This window comes from Varanus komodoensis, unplaced genomic scaffold (assembly GCF_004798865.1).
Source record: "Varanus komodoensis strain SLA01 unplaced genomic scaffold, ASM479886v1 scaffold9, whole genome shotgun sequence".
NCBI lineage: Eukaryota > Metazoa > Chordata > Lepidosauria > Squamata > Varanidae > Varanus > Varanus komodoensis.
In genome coordinates, this window is record NW_025336598.1 from 5,381,648 (window position 1) to 5,397,688 (window position 16,041).

Sequence of the window (16,041 nt, forward strand, 5' to 3'; positions counted from 1 at the left end):
CGTGCAGAGAAGCTGGAAAGGGTTCAGGGGAGGGCAACAGGGACTGGAATCGAAGCCCTGTGAGGAGAGATTCAAAGAATTGAGTATGTTTAGCCTGGAGATTGAGGGTAAATATTATAGCTCTCTACAAGTACTTCAAAGACTCACAAAGAGGAAGAACAGGATTTCTTCTTGGTCATTCTAGAGTGTAGGACATGGAATAATGAGCTCAAGTTACAGAAAGAAATCAGGAAACATTTCTGACTGTTAGGGCAGTATGACAATGGAACCAATTACTCTGGAAAGTTGCGGTTTCTCCCACACTGGAGGCATTCAAGATGCAACTGGACAGCCATCTAAGAGGGATGGTTTAACTTGGAGTCGTTCATTGAGCAGGTGGTGGGACCCTATGGCTTTCCAACCCCTTCCAACTCTACTGTTCCATGATTCCATCATTTCATTGTGAAGTGTCATTTAACTGAACTGTCACAAATTTTACCTTTTGAATTTTAGTGCCAATTCACTATATATCTGTATTTCTATATCTGTCATCTGAGGGCACTACCTGAAACATCTGATGAAGTAGATAATGCCATAATAAATACACTTTTAAAAAAATATATAACAAGAGAAATCCATCAGCCCTTGCCAGCATAATGAACATAAAAGATTATTATAGTTACAATGGTACCTTGGCTCACGAGCTTAATCCATTCCAGGACTCTGGTCGTGACTCAAATTGGCCATGAGCCAAGTTAAATTTCCCCATAAGATTCACTGTAAATAAGGTTAATCTGTTCTGTAACAATTTTTTTTAAATCAGAAAACTGTAAAGCAAAGTGACAAAGAAAAACAAAGATTGCGGCCATCTCCCCCCCCCCCCCCCACAAAGGCACCCCCACCCCCCCCCCCCCCCCCCCCAGCACAACCGCAATTGCACCCATCATCCCTGCACACGCCCATCATCCCTGCATGCTGGAGTGGGGGAGACAGACGTGGACGCGGGCGCACTGGTGGTGGGGAGGAGATGGACCCAAACGTGGGCATGCTTGTGGGGGGTGAGATGGTTGAAATTGCAGGCGCACTCCTGCAGGAAAGACGGGCGCGATCTTGGCCATCCCCCCCCCTCCGCCCCCAGCACAATTGCAGCCATCACCCCACTTGGAGTGTGGGGAGATGGCTGCAATTGCGGCTGCCACCCAATGTGGAGTTCGCGACCTGAGTCAAAATTTTTCTGAAATTTTTGTTCGCGACCCAATTTGGTCGTGAACTGAGGTGTTCGTGAGCCAAGGTACCACTGTATAGGCCAGCATTTTTGGAGGCCACATCTGCATTAAGATGCTTCAAGGCATTGGGAAGCAGCATGTGACCCATAGGTTATGCACCTCTGTTTTACTGGCATGTTTTCTTTTTCTGTGTCATCATGTGAAAATATAACATTAGAAAATTCTTATTTTGCTAGAATGCAAGAATCCTTTAAAATGAAAGGCAACAAAGGAAAAATCTGCAGTTTGGAGAAAGAATTTTTTTATGAATTCAGAGCTGGAAATCATCATTGTATACTTAGAGTTCCATTGAAATTCCCAGTGAAAGAAAATGCTAACCACTTGCTTGGGCATCTAATGCTTCTGTACAACCTGCCATGCTTCATAGAAAATGGTAGGTATTTGTGATATGAATTATTAGATTCATGTGAATTTTTTGTAAAGTAGGCAGCTTTTCAGTAGCATGTACAAAAATGGAGGGCTGTCATTAATCTGCTCTTAGAAAAATGGAACAAACAATCCTCTGTTTCTGAGAACATATTTGATTAGAGAGTGTGCTTCATTTTTTGTTGTTTTAAAGCCTTTCTGTCTATGAGAGCAATACATATGTGTTTAAACACTGAAGGATAACTATATTCTATTTATCATATACTGCCTAGCTCTATACTAATACCTTATTTATTTAAAAAAGCAAAGGAGTTTTAATGTTTGAATATTCTCAAGAATTGAACAGTCTGGTTAATTAATGGGTTCTGAGAAAACCATAACCCATTAAACAAATGTTAATCTACTCTTGGTATAAAATGAACTATATAGCAACTATGATATACATTTCTATTGATAAAAGATTTTCCCCTTCAATATCACAGATTTGAAAGACTCCCTTAGCAGATTCATTGAAGAGAAATCCATAGAGGTTTATGATATAGAAGCAGAAGCAGTCCTCGAAGCTGTAAAATCTGGTAAAGTAGATTTGCATGAGCTGACAAATACATGGGCTAAAGCATATAATGAGGTAAGAAATGTCCATATGCATTTTAGAAGACCAAACTGAAAATCAGGCTGGCACTTCTTCCTACTTTCTAACCTAGCATGGTTTTAGTGGACAATTTGTTTTGTAGTTAGAAATGTAAGAGCCAAATGCACCCATATTTTTTCTATAGGCTGCTTTAAAGCAGGGCCCACAAGAGAGCTTTGACTGTGGAACAGTATAGAAATAAGCAATAGAAATTATGCTTTTGGCAATTGGGAAGTCATCTATGCCTGACTTCTTGATTGTCTTTGCCATTGCCTTTGACACTGCAACATCTGAAAAGCATAGAAACAGAGCAAGTCAGAAGGGGTCCCCCGGGCCATCTAGTCTGACCGCCCCGGATCCAGCTGGCTCTGCTCATGACATACCTACCATGTGCATGTCCAGCCTATCCTTGAACACCTTCACTGATGCAGCTTCAACTACCTCCCATAGAAGCTGATTCCATATCCTTGGGGTCCTAACTGTCAGGAAGTAATTCCTGGCATCCAGATTGAACCTTGGTTCCCTGGGCTTTGCTCCACTGGAATGTGTCCTGCCCTCCCCCACAGGGAAAACAGGTCTCTACCCACCTCCATGTGACACCCCCTAACATACTTATATGTCACCAAGAGATCCTCTCAGAGTCTCCTCTTCTCCAGGCTGAGAAGACCCAGTTCCATCAGTCTCACCTCATATGGCTTTCCCTGCAATCCAGCCATCATTCTTGTGGCCCTGCACTGCACCGATTCCAACGTGATCATAACCTTCCAGTGATGTGGAGCACAGAACTAAATACAGTACTCCAGTTGCAGGCGCAACAGAGTTGTATGTATGGAGTGGCAGTAATACCTCTCTCAATCTAGAAGCCACGCTTCTGGCTATGCAACCAATGGTGGCATTCACCCTCTTGACCGCCACGTTAAATTGCTGACACAGGCTTAGCCTACAGTTGACCAGTATCCTGAGATCCCTTTCACAAGTGCTGTTCTTCAGCCACTTGTCACCTAATCTGTACTTATGACATCCATTCCCATGCCTGAAGTGCAAGAATTATCCACATTGAATGCCATCCTATTGTCCCCTGCCCACTTCCACAGCCTATCCTGATCCTTCAGGACCTATTCCTCAGTTGTGGCCAATGCCCTGGTTTTAGTATTGTCTGCGAATTTTATCAGCAGACTGGTCACCCTTCTTCCATGTCGTTGATGAAAAGACTAAACAGGATCGGTCCCAGGACAGAGCCCTGGGGACCCCTCTTGTCACTGGCACCATCTGATGATTCCCAACTAATGGTTACCCTCTAATCCATCGGACAGTGCATTGATCTATCCCAAAACTCCCCAATTTCTCAACCAGGATATCATGTGGCACTTTGTAAAAGGCCTTGCTGAAATCCAGGTAAACCACATCCACTGTGTCCCTTCCATCTAGCCACCTTGAAACCTTGTCATAGAATTCCACAAGGTTTTTCTGGAAGGACCTGTTATTGCAGAAGCTGTGTTGTGTGGCCACCAGGCTCCATCCCCTGTCTAGCATCATTAGATCTCTTGCTATTATGAGCCTTTCCATTGTTTTTCCTACAATGGATGTAAGGCTAACCGGTCTGTAATTCCCCATGTCCTTTCTACTACCCTTTTTGAAAATTGGGACCACTGACGCCACCCTCCAGTTCTCTGGAACCTCACCCGTCTCCACAAGTCCTCAAAAATGGAGGCCACTGGGTGTGAGAACCCCTGCCAACTCTCAAAGTACTCTTGGGTGTAACCTGTCAGGGCCCAGCACCTTTATAATGTCCAGTGGCCTGAGGAGCCCCTCGACTTCTATGGGGGGGACTCTAATCTGTGACCCTCAGTTCCCGGTCTCATCTAATCTCCCATGCGGATCTCCCCCGTCCTGCTTTGGGGAGAACACAGAGGCAAAATAGTCATTTAGCATCTCTGCCTATTCCCTCACATCAGTCACTGGATTCCATTCCTTCTTATTAAGCAGTCCCACTATCTGTCTCCCCTTCCTCTTGCTATTTACATGCTGATAGAAACCGTCTCCTCTTTTTTTGCTCTTGATATTCTTGGCAAGTCTCAGCTCGTAATCAGCCTTAGCCTTGCGAAGAATCCTTCTGCAATGGGCCTCCTCCTGCCTGTATACCCTTTTGTCTATTTGCTCCAGTGCCCATTTTGTATGGAGGTTCCTGTTACTAACTGACTCTCCCAACTAATATCAGGGAGACTGAAGTGTCCCATAATTACTGTGTCCCTCCCCCAAGATGTCCTTAGAATCTGATCTGTCAGGACATCCAGGGTCTCAAGTTGACCTGGAGGGCGATAACATACCCCCACTGTCAGGTCCCTTTCCCTGTCAAAACCCCTTAGTTTCACCCTGACTACCGAATCCCCATCTGTGCTGCATTGTGCTTGATATTCTTGCCAAGTCTCAGCTCATAATCAACCTTAGCCTTGCGAAGAATCCTCCTTTATCAAAACTAAATTCTGTCCTGTAATCTCATTTTTTTGTTCTGGGCAACATCTCAGATGTACAAAGGAAACATGGTAAACATAATCTGCCTAGACTTTAGCAAAGCTTTCGATATATTGGCACACAACATTCTGATAGCAAATTAGGAAAAGCTGGACTAGATGGAAAAACAATTGGGTGGATCCAAAATTGGCTGCTAAATCGTACACAAAGAGTGCTTATCAATGGCACCTTCTCAAATTGGATGGCGGTAACCAGTGGGGTGCCACAGGGTTCAGTCGTGGGCCCAGTGCTCTTCAACATCTTTATTAATGATTTAGATGAGGAAGTACAAGGAAAGATAATCAGATTGGCAGATGATACAAAACTGGATGGAATAGGAAACACTCTAGAAAGCAGAATGAAGATCCAGGGTGATCTTGGTAAACTTGAACACTGGGCTGAAAGCAACAGAATGAGATTGAATAAGGACAAGTGCCACGTTATCCACCTAGGAAAAAGAAACCAGATGTATCAATACAAGATGGGGAATATGTGACTCAACAGAACTGAAAAAGAAAAAGACCTTGGAGTAAACATGCGTTAACAATGTAATGCTGCCACCAGTATGGCAAATGCTATTTTGGGATGCATTTAAAGAAGTATTGCTTCCAAATCACGAGACGTAGTAGTTCCTCTATACTCCTCAGTATTCAGACCTCACCTGGAATACTTCGTTCAGTTCTGGACACCAAGATTTAAGAAAGATGTGGGTAAATGAGAGAGGGTCCAGTGGAGGGCAACAAGACTTCTGTAACGCGCTCTATGTGGGGCTACCTTTGAAGACGATCCGGATACTTCAGTTGGTGCAAAACAGAGCTGCTAGGTTGCTGACAGGGACTGGGTGTTGTTCTCATATAACCCCAGTCCTCCGTCAGCTTCACTAGCTTCCCATTGAAGTCCGGGCCCAATTCAAGGTGTTGATTATCACCTATAAAGCCCTCAACGGCTTGGGACCTGGTTACCTAAAGGAGCGCTTGCGTCCATATATGCCCTGCCGCCCCTTGAGATCGGCAGCAGAGGCCCTTCTCCGGGAACCCTCCGTGAAAGATATTAGGAGGGTGAGTACCTGGAGGAGGGCCTTCTCTGCGGTGGCACCCCACCTATGGAATGCACTCCCCAAAGAGGTCCGCCTGGCGCCGTCGTTATTTGTTTTTCGGTGCCAGGCCAAGACCTTTTTATTTAAAAGTTATTTTAATTGTTAATTTATTGACTGTATTTATTAGGTTTTTATGTACATGCCGAGATGTGTCCGGTTTTTAAAGTCTAATTATTGTTGTTGTAAGCCACCCCGAGGCTTTTTGCGAATGGGGCGGCATAGAAATGGTTTAAATAAACAAACAAACAAACAAACATGGTCCAGGGTTTGGAAACACTGCCCTATGAGGAGAGACTGAGAGAACTGGGCATTTTCAGCCTTGAGAAGAGAAGACTGAGTGGGGAATATGATATCCCTCTATAAGTACCTCAAAGGCTGTCACAAAGGAGAAGGTCAAGATCTCTTCTTGCTGATGCCAGAGTGTAGGACATGGAATAATCACTTCATGTTGCGACAACCCAGATTCAGACTGGACATCAGGAAAAGCTTCCTGACTGTCAGAGCAATATGACAGTGGAACCAGCTGCCTAGAGAGGTGGTGGGCTCTCCCACACTAGAGACATTCAAAAGAAATTGGACAGCCATCTGAGCATATATCTCAGTGTGTGTGTGCATGCATCTGGGCACCAGATGTATATATACTGAGTGAGTACATATCTGAGTGTGTATGAACATACATACTTTGTTCCCCTCTTTCTCCTGCACAACATGCTTCCTTATATCCTACACCCTCACCCTCTTTCTCCTTTTGGCATCATTTTCCTTGGACAACATGTGCACACTTTTTGTCCCTCCCTCCCACACACACAGACATACCCTTTCCCTTTCTGTCACGTAGACCCACGCACTTTGTTGATTTTCACCACGTGTACACTTTGTCCCACACCTGCATATACATGCTTTGTTGCCCGCCCATGCACTCTTTCTCCCTGTACAAATGCAGTTTGTTTCCACTTCATGCATTTTTTTCTGCCCCCACATGCAGATTCCTCCACACACATACCATTGGTATTGGCATGGCATTGGATGCACTCCACAAAGGAAATTGGAAGTGCTTATTATCTTGGGCTCACTTTAGCCTGTCCCAGTTCTTCCCAGGGCTGGGGACAATAAGCTCTATAGTCAGATAAAGTAGATAGGCTTTGGCTGGCTGCTCCCACAGCACTCTGCACAGCCTTTCATTACTAGAGAATATTTTTAGTGTTCTCTAATTAACATGGTTATAAAACAGATTGGCTTGATAAAATGATTTGATCACTGGATTATGGAGGGGGAAATAGTATGAAGAGTAATATAAAGAAGAAAACAACTTTGAATTCAATCCTATGTATCTGCATTCAGAAGTAAGTTCCATTAAGTCCCAGTCTTATAAGTGTAGATAGGAATGCAAGTTTAATTTTAATAAGTTATTTATAAACTTATACAAAACACCCAGAATGTGAGGAGGTCTTTGTTTTCTTAATTTCAGAAGCATATACATCAGGATTAGTTTCAATTTGCATGACTGACTAGGTGTTAACACTAAGAAAACCAAAATGGGTTTTCCAATGAAAGGTGCCTTTTTCTTAGCATCTGCATGGCATCTCTTTATAACTATTTGTTTTTTCAGGCAACGCTGGAGCATGCACAACCTGAAGATCCCAGCTGGGATGAAGATTTTGCAGATGTCTATCATGATTTAATCCATTCACCTGCTTCTGAGACTTTATTAAACCTGGAACACAATTATTTTGTTAGCATCTCAGAACTAATAAGCGAAAGAGATGTGGAACTGAAAAAATTACATGAAAGGTATAACTAATATATATATTTTAACACATGGGTCCTCAAACTACGGCCTGCGGGTTGGATCCGGCCCACCATGCCCATTTATCCAGCCCCCCTCAGAGGTTTTGGACTCCCTGCAACTGCCTGTCTCGCCACGCACGCTGCCGCCGCCTTGCCATGCAGGCAGCAAGGTGGCGGCTCGCTCGCTCGCTCAGAGCTGGTTTTGGACTCAATGGGAGATCTCTGAGTGAGTGAGCCACCACCGCCGCACGCGCCTGCCCCCACCTCACCGGCCTGCGCCCCCAGGCACCCCCACCTGTCACCGCCGCCTTTCAACTGAACCCCTGTTGAAAAAGTTTGAGGACCCCTGTTTTAACATGACATCTTTTGCTACTGCTAAAATTAATATAAAATGAAAAAGAAAATAATCATAAGTTTTTTTCTAAATAAATAAATAACCACCTAAGATGTAAAGACAGTTCCCACTTCAAAGCTCTGCTTGACAGTGTCATTTATTTCCAGAATTCCAGAGTCCCTCAACCAACTGGGGCAGGTTCCACTGATCTGCACAGCTATGAGTGAGGAACCAGAATGAATCTCTCCCCCCCACACAGCCGCTGGTAGTAATCAGGCCACTTCCTTTCAGTTGCAGCTCTCTGGGAGCTTGGCAGCAGCTTCCTCTGATCTGCTCTGCTACTGTCAGAAACCAGAATTCCCTCTTCTGGGGTGGTGAAAACCCTCCAAAGGTTTACAAGCTTTTCTATGGTCCTTAAGATACTATGGTGATGCTAGACACCATAGAATAGCTGTCTTAGGAATCAAAGACCTCATTCAATAGGCCAGCCAAGTATCAAGCTGCAGTCCTGTACAGATTTACTTGTGCCTTAGAGCCACTGAAAAATTGGTCTCATTTCTAAGTAATATACTTAAGAATGGGCTGTAAACCACCTTAGTCAATGTTGTATGGGGTTTTCTGAAGTTAGCAGGTAGAACTACAAAAAGTCATTTTGCTGATAAAAAGCTATGTTATATTAGAAAAATAAATACTGTTCTGCTGTTACTGTTGTTCATATAGCTATTTGTAAAAGTCTTAATATTACTATTTTTAAAAGGAATTGTATTTTAAAGATGTTTTAATAAAAATAATGACAATCATCTGGAATATATACTAATTACTGACTAAATGAGATATTCTTGATTTTAGGCAAAGCATTGAAATGGATAAGGTGATGAAAGAATTGGGAAAGTCACTAACAGATCAAGATGTAAATGTTCTGGCAGCACAGCACTTTGAATCCCAGCAGGTACATAAATTTTCATGATTGGAATGAATTTTGCAAATAATTCGCTGTTAAGATATAAATTGATTCAGTTGATGTATGCTTTTAGGTGTTGGAGAACAAGTGGAACAATGAACTGAAACAAACAACAGCAATCCAAAAACAAGAATATCAGGAATGGGTGATAAAACTTCATGAGGACCTTAAAAATCCCAACACCACTATTGGGTATGCTTTATTGTTTGTTTGTTTGTTTACTTTAGGGCTCCTCAAACTTTTCAGCAGGGGGCCAGTTGAAAGGTGCCACTGATGGGCATGAGCCGCCAAGGCACTGTGAGCGGGGGGCAGTGGGGGGGCGCGCTCTTGGTGAGGCAGGGGCGGGTACGTGCGGAGATTGTTTTCTCTGAGCAAGCCCAAAATGATCTCTTTGCAAGCAAGCTGCTGCACAGCGAGCCGCTGTGCTTGCGAGCAAGATCTTTTCCACCAAGCAAATCCAAAATGATCTCTGCACGAGCAAGCTGCTGCTTAGCCATGCGTGCACATGTGGCAAGTCCAAAACCTCTATGGTGGGCCCAATAAATGGGCATGGTGGGCCAGATCCAGCCTGCGGGCTGTAGTGTGAGGACCCATGGTTTACTTGTTTGTTACAAATTGGGTGAACTAGTGCAAATATTCAGCCAGTGGAGTAGAAAATGCCTGTCTTATATTTGAAGACATACAATAGGTCATAGAGACATATAGGGTGCTGTTATATCCATTATGACCTGATTGGGACACAAGTGGCGCAGTTTGGCCTTTGGTTTTGAGGTAATGCACCCCTGCTTTATAGACAGTAGTAAGCAAGAACATACTGGTTCCAAAGAGGAAAAGTTCCTTGAACTTGAATGTCACTTAGTCAAAATCCAGCATCTAATATAAAGCAAACTTGATTAGGATCAGAGAACATGAACACTACAAAATCAAATAGCATCAGAACTTCTATATACATTTCAAATTCTAGGACAGTCCTAAATCAGGCGCACAAGCATGAAACTGAAGCTGGAAATCCAAAAAGGAGACAGTTTTGATAGGACAAGTGAATTTCAATTTCAAGCCTCTTTCTCCATTTTTGTGGAGGAGAAATTATGAAAGTAAAAAAAGGAATCCAGATCCCATCTAACATTAGAGAGTTTTCCCTGTGTTTATGTTTTCTCTGTATCTGTCTGTATATGCATGTTTTCTCTGTGTGCATGCATCTGTGAGCATGTACATGCATGACTTTTCTGTCTGCCTAATTTCTCTTTTTCTATTCTCTCTATGCATGCTCTCTGGGTATATGTAATAGCATGCATAATCTCTTTGTATGCGCATATGCAACTTTGTGGGCATTTTCTCTGAGTGCCATTTCATCACTTGGCATGTCCCCAAGGCAGTTATTTTGTAGTTGCCCCTATAAGTTTTACAAATTGCTAGTGTATCCATGGTGCCGTCTTGATTAGAATTTTCATCTAGACATTGAAACAGTATTTGAAAATATTTTTAAAAATTAATAAATATGGAATTGGTGAGCACAAAGCCTACCCATCTTAATATTTTTTCTCTTTCAGTGATGAAATAAAAGTTCAACCTAATCAGTGGAGGGAATCTATAGAAGGAAATGGAAGTCTTTTTGAAGACCAGAGGCAGTTGGAAGAAAGTTTTACTATTCATTTGGGTAAGAAAAATGTTGACCACTTAGAATTTATTTATTTATTCATTCATTCACTTTATATGCCACCCCACTAGCCATAGGATCTCTGGGAGGCTTATATTGTATGAAAATCCAGAAACAGCATAAAAAGATTAGACAACATGACAACCTATAATTACAAAAACCATTAACAATAAAATCCATAAATAAGCTATCAAAATTAAATAGAACCAAAATAAACAACATAGAAATAATAACATGATAAATAGAATGCACATACATTCCAAAAATAGAACATAGATCATTTTTTAATTATATCAATATTTTAAAACATCATATTTTATTAGCAGCAGCATATAGTGACATAGAATGGGTATGCTGAAATTTTCATCCCAAGGAAAAACTTTTAAAACTATGAAACAGAATTCTAGATGTGGACTGAGTTTGTGTGAACAGTGGGTTGGCTCCAGACTAAGTTATTCTTGGTTTAGTGCAGGAGTGTGAAATCTCCTTAAGCATGAGGGCTGAATACAGTGTTGGAATGAGAGTGAGACTGAAGGCAAAAGGGGGCAGGGTCAAAATATCAGTATACTTTTGCTTAAGCTCTTACTGCTCATAACTAAATCTTGAGGGATGCATTTCAACCATTTAGAAATGTGGAGGTCCACAGAAGCTGGAAAAGCACAAAAAGATTGGATGGTGGGATAGGGCAAGGGAAGATGGCTAGAGAACCATGAGGGACTAGATTGGGCCCTCAAATGGGGACATGTCTAAGGTTCATATCCTATCTTATTTCCTGAGGTGGCTTCTACTATATTTAGAATGGAGTAAAGCAAACATGAGTATTTAGAGAGGGGCAAAGGTATATTCAAGTTTCCACTCCGTTCTGAAATGATCCTGCTGCTATTTTGCCTAGGAATCTCTGGGCTACAACAGGTGCCAGAGGAAATTATTTCAGTCCAGAAATAATTGCCAAAAGGCCATACATTTGTCATTCTGCAAGAGTTTTGAGAGAGGAACAAAAAGAGGGATGTGTGACTGTTATTCACACACATAGCATGAGTTGGGACTTCTCAAGGGCCAACTTCAGTCACTTGACGGCCAGAATGGAGGAAGTCTCCTGGGAGAGAGGGTACTGGAAGGCAATGGAGTTCAGGAGGGGTGGATGACTCTAAAAAGGGAGGTCTTGGAGGTGCAAGCCATACTGATACCACCAATTAGCAAAGTGGATAGGCATGGGAAGACACCACCATGGATGGAAAGAGAGGTGGTAAGAGGGATTAGAAGGAAGATGGACCTTCACAAGAATTGGACACTGAGGCAAGTGAACAAAAGGATTTACCAGGAAGAGGCAGCATGATGCAGAAGGATTCTTCACAAGGCTAAAGCTGATTATGAGGTGAAATGTGTGAAGAATGTCAAGAACAACAAAAAGTGCTTCTACCTTCATGTAACTAGGAAGAGGAAGGGGAGACAGGTGGTGGGACCACTTAAAAGGAGGTAGGAGTCACCTCATTAGAGGTTGAGGAGCTCCTCAGGGCCTGGATGTTAGAAAGGCACCAGACCCTGATGGGCTACACCTGAGGGTACTTCAGGAATTAGCAGGGGTCCTTTTGCATTCATTTGCCTACATTTTTGAGACCTCATGGAAAACAGTAGTAGTTCTGGAGGACTGGAGAGTAGCAAACAGGATATGGGAAATTACATGCCAATTATCCTTACATCCATTCTGGGAAGGCTCATAATAGGGAAAGCTCCAGAAAACCTAAACAGGGATGGGAGTTTACACACAGCATGGATTCCATAAAAACAGATCCTGCTGGATGAACCTTGTGGAATTCTATGATAAGATCTTGAGTTGGTTAGATGGAGGAGACATGGTGCATGTGGTTTACCTGAATTTCACCAAGGGCTTTGACAAAGTGCCACATGATTTCCTGGTTGAGAAATTGTTGAGCTTTGGAATAGACTGATACACTGTCTGATGGATTAGGGCATGGCTGATGGACCACAAGCAGAGGGTGACCATCAGTGGGGAATCATCAGGATGGCAGCCGGTGACTAGTGGAGTTCCCCAGGGCTCAATTCTGTGACTAATTCTGTTCACCCTTGTAATCAGTGACCTGGAGGAAGGGATAACCAGTTTGGTGACTAAATTCATGATACCAAAGTGGAGACAGTGGCCACAACTGAGGAGCAGGTGATCCAGATCCAGAAGGATCTGGACAGGCTGTGGAAGTGGGCAGGGGACAAGAGGATGGCATTCTGTATGGATAAGTGCAAGGTCTTGCACTTGGGACACAGGAATAGCTGTCACAGGTACAGGATGGAGGACAAATGGCTGGAGAGCAGCACTTGTGAAAGGGATCTCATGATACTTTTCTACAGCAGGCTGAACATGAACCAGCAGTGTGATAAAGTAGTTAAGGCAAACACCACCCTTGGGTGTATAGCCAGCATGGCTTCAAATCTAGAGAGGAGTTGTTGTTGCTCTGCATGACTCTGGTCCACCCACTACTGGAGTATTGTGTCCAGTTTTGGGCTCCACATTATAGGAGAGGCATAACCAGGCTAGAATTGGTTCAGCACAAGGTTACAAGAATGGTAGCCAGGTTGATAGGGATGTCATATGAGAAGAGATTGGGGGAATTGGATCTTTCCATCCTGAAAAAGAGGAGACTCTGATGGGAGCTTTTAGCAACTTATAGGTATTCAAGGGATGTCATGTGGAGCAGGGCCATGACCTGTTCTTCCCTGCAGTGGAGAGCAGGGTGCTTTCCAGTGGGGCAAAGCTCAAGGAAACAGACTTCAGGTTGGATGTCAGAAAGTACTTCTTGATGGTTAGGACACTTAGGATATGGAATGGGCTTCCAAGGGAGGTGGTTCAGGCCCCATCAGTGAGGGTGTTCAAGGAAAGATTGGTTAACCACATGTTGGGGATTACATGAGTTGAGCTGGCTGGAGTAAGGGGCCAGACTAGATGACCTCGGAAGACCCTTCTGACTCACTTTTTTTCTGTGTTTCTATTTTTCATGTACTGCTATGGTGCAACTGCAGTTTTTCCATGTATGCTTATGCTTTGTTGGTTTAGAATGCCATGGTAGGTCAAAGCCTACACAAAGTGGCAGAAAATCCTGGGAATGTGACATTACTGATGCAGAGGTGGGGGTATGCTAATCAAGCTTCACACTAACAGCATCATGAACTCCCACTAAATTTTATTTCGATTGGCAAATATTTAAAAGCATTAATTAGGATGAGAGGGTTAGATGCAGTAACACAGAGCAGAGCAGCAGCCCCTGGATATGTTATGGTATCTCATGAGTTGTTCTACAGTTATTTCCTTTATTTTGAAAGTATCAGTGAATGTTGTAGCATTGGAGTCCATTGACAGTACCTTTGAAAAGGAAGGAGAAATCGATACACTTGCTCAAGATTTAGGTTTCTACAAGAGCCTGAACTTCAATTTTTGACATGTTTATCAACAGCTTTTTACATCAACATAATATAGTATGTGAATTATTTTGATTTTGAACTAAGGGGATATTTCTATGGAACTGCATATAAGTATACTTATGACCTACACATTTCATTGTCACCCAAGCAAGCAGCAGCAGCTGAAAAAGGAGCAGGAAAGTCATCCTTTCAATCAGAGTTCTTGACTTCAAGCTGAGATATCCTACAGGGCTAGATGGTCAAGCAAGGAACTGTAGCCTCCCCACTCTTGCATAAAAGCTGGAATGGAGACAAAAGAAGCGTATGGGTATAACATCCCAGATGCTTTTTTGCTTCAACTCTGAATTATGCTTTGAATCCCATGGTTTAGAACCTTGTCTTAGATTAAACTTCTGAACTTAAAGACCCTGTTTCTGGCTGCTGTTTGGATTACTTGAGTTTATTTGCATGTGAGATCCCAAAGGAGTCTGACCTATGGGCTCTGGAGAGGTGCTTGTATTTGCTTCCTGCTTTAATAAAGGAGCTTGCTTTTTCTTTGCAGTCATTGTGAGAGAACTGGGCCTGACACTTGGTACTCAGGGTTCTACACCGTCAATTCATTAGGCAGTACTCACAATTTTGGCCGTAGTTGACTTTTTAATGATTCTACAATTTAAAATTGATGTTTGGTTTTGTTAATATACAAAGTGACATGCTTTTCTGTCATACATTGCAACTGGGAAAACCATAGCCTTGACTATATGCACTTTTGTTGGCAAGGTGATGTCTCTGCTTTTTAGTATGCTGTCTAGATTTGCCATAGCTTTCCTCCCAAGGAGCGAGCGTCTTTTAATTTCTTGACTGCATTTACTATCTACAGTGATCTTGGAGCCCAGGAAAATAAAATCTGTCACTACCTCCATTTCTTCCCCATCTATTTACCAGGAAGTGATAGGACTGGATGCCATGATCTTAGTTTTCTTAATGTTGGGTTTCAAGCCAACTTCTGCGCTCTCTCCTTTCACCCGCGTCAAAAGGCTCTTTAGTTCCTCTTCACTTTCTGCCATGAGAGTGGTATCATCTGCATATGTGAGGTTGTTGATATTTCTCCCAGCAATCTTAATTCCAACTGGTGATTCTTTGCCTTTCTCATGATGTAATCCTCATATAAGTTAAATAGGCAGGGCGACAGTATACAGCCCTGCCAAACTCCTTTCTCAATTTTGAACCAATCAATGGTTCCATGTCCAGTTCTCACTGTTGCTTCTTGACTCACATAGAGGTTTCTCAAGAGAGGAATAGGATGGTCTGGTACTCACATCTCTTTAAGAACTTGCCACAATTTGTTGTGATCCACACAATCAAAGGCTTTAGCATAGTCAATGAAGCAGAAGTAGATGTTTTTCTGGAACTCCCTAGCTTTCTCCATGATCCAGCATATGTTGGCTAATTGAGCTATAGTTCCTCTCCCTCTTTGAAACCCTGCCTGTACATTTGGTAGTTCTCGGTCCACATACTGCTGGAGCCTAGCTTGTAGGATTTTGAGCATAACTTTGCTAGCATGTGAAATGAGTGCAATGGTGCAGTAGTTTGAACATTCTTTGCCCTTTTTTGGGATTGGAATGTAAACTGACCTTTTCCAATCCTGTGGCCACTGTTGAGTTTTCCAAATTTGCTGGCATATTGAGTGTAGCACTTTTACTGCATCGTCTTTTAGGATTTTGAATAGCTCAGCTGCAGTACTGTCTCCTCCACTAGCTTTGTTGTTGATCAGACTTCCTAAGGCCCATTTGACTTCACATCTCAGGGTGTCTGGCTCGAGGTCAGTGACCACCCCATCGTGGTTATCAGGGATGTTAAGCTCTTTCTTGTATAGTTCTGTGTAATCTTGCCACCTCTTCTTAATCTCTTCTGCCTCTGCTAGGTCCCTGCCATTTTTATTTATTATTTATTTTTCGATTTATATCCTGCCTTTTTCCTACAAAGGGCTCAAGGCAGCTTACATCTCCTCCTCCATCTTA

General features: G+C 42.8%; 1 protein-coding gene across 11 annotated transcripts in view; it reads left to right on the forward strand.

Annotated features, from left to right (window-relative positions):
- CUNH12orf4 (chromosome unknown C12orf4 homolog) overlaps positions 1-16,041 on the forward strand; it is a 74,606-nt gene that overhangs the window by 12,493 nt on the left and 46,072 nt on the right. For all 11 annotated transcript variants that reach the window (XR_006413524.1, XM_044418007.1, XM_044418008.1 and 8 more), the window contains 6 exons: positions 1,442-1,638; positions 2,114-2,259; positions 7,479-7,660; positions 8,841-8,940; positions 9,026-9,144; positions 10,503-10,609. Coding sequence is in view for 10 of the 11 variants with exons in the window: in XM_044418007.1 (XP_044273942.1) it covers positions 1,443-1,638; positions 2,114-2,259; positions 7,479-7,660; positions 8,841-8,940; positions 9,026-9,144; positions 10,503-10,609 (850 nt within the window). In the remaining variant the exon portion in view is untranslated. The remainder of the gene's footprint in view (positions 1-1,441; positions 1,639-2,113; positions 2,260-7,478; positions 7,661-8,840; positions 8,941-9,025; positions 9,145-10,502; positions 10,610-16,041) is intronic.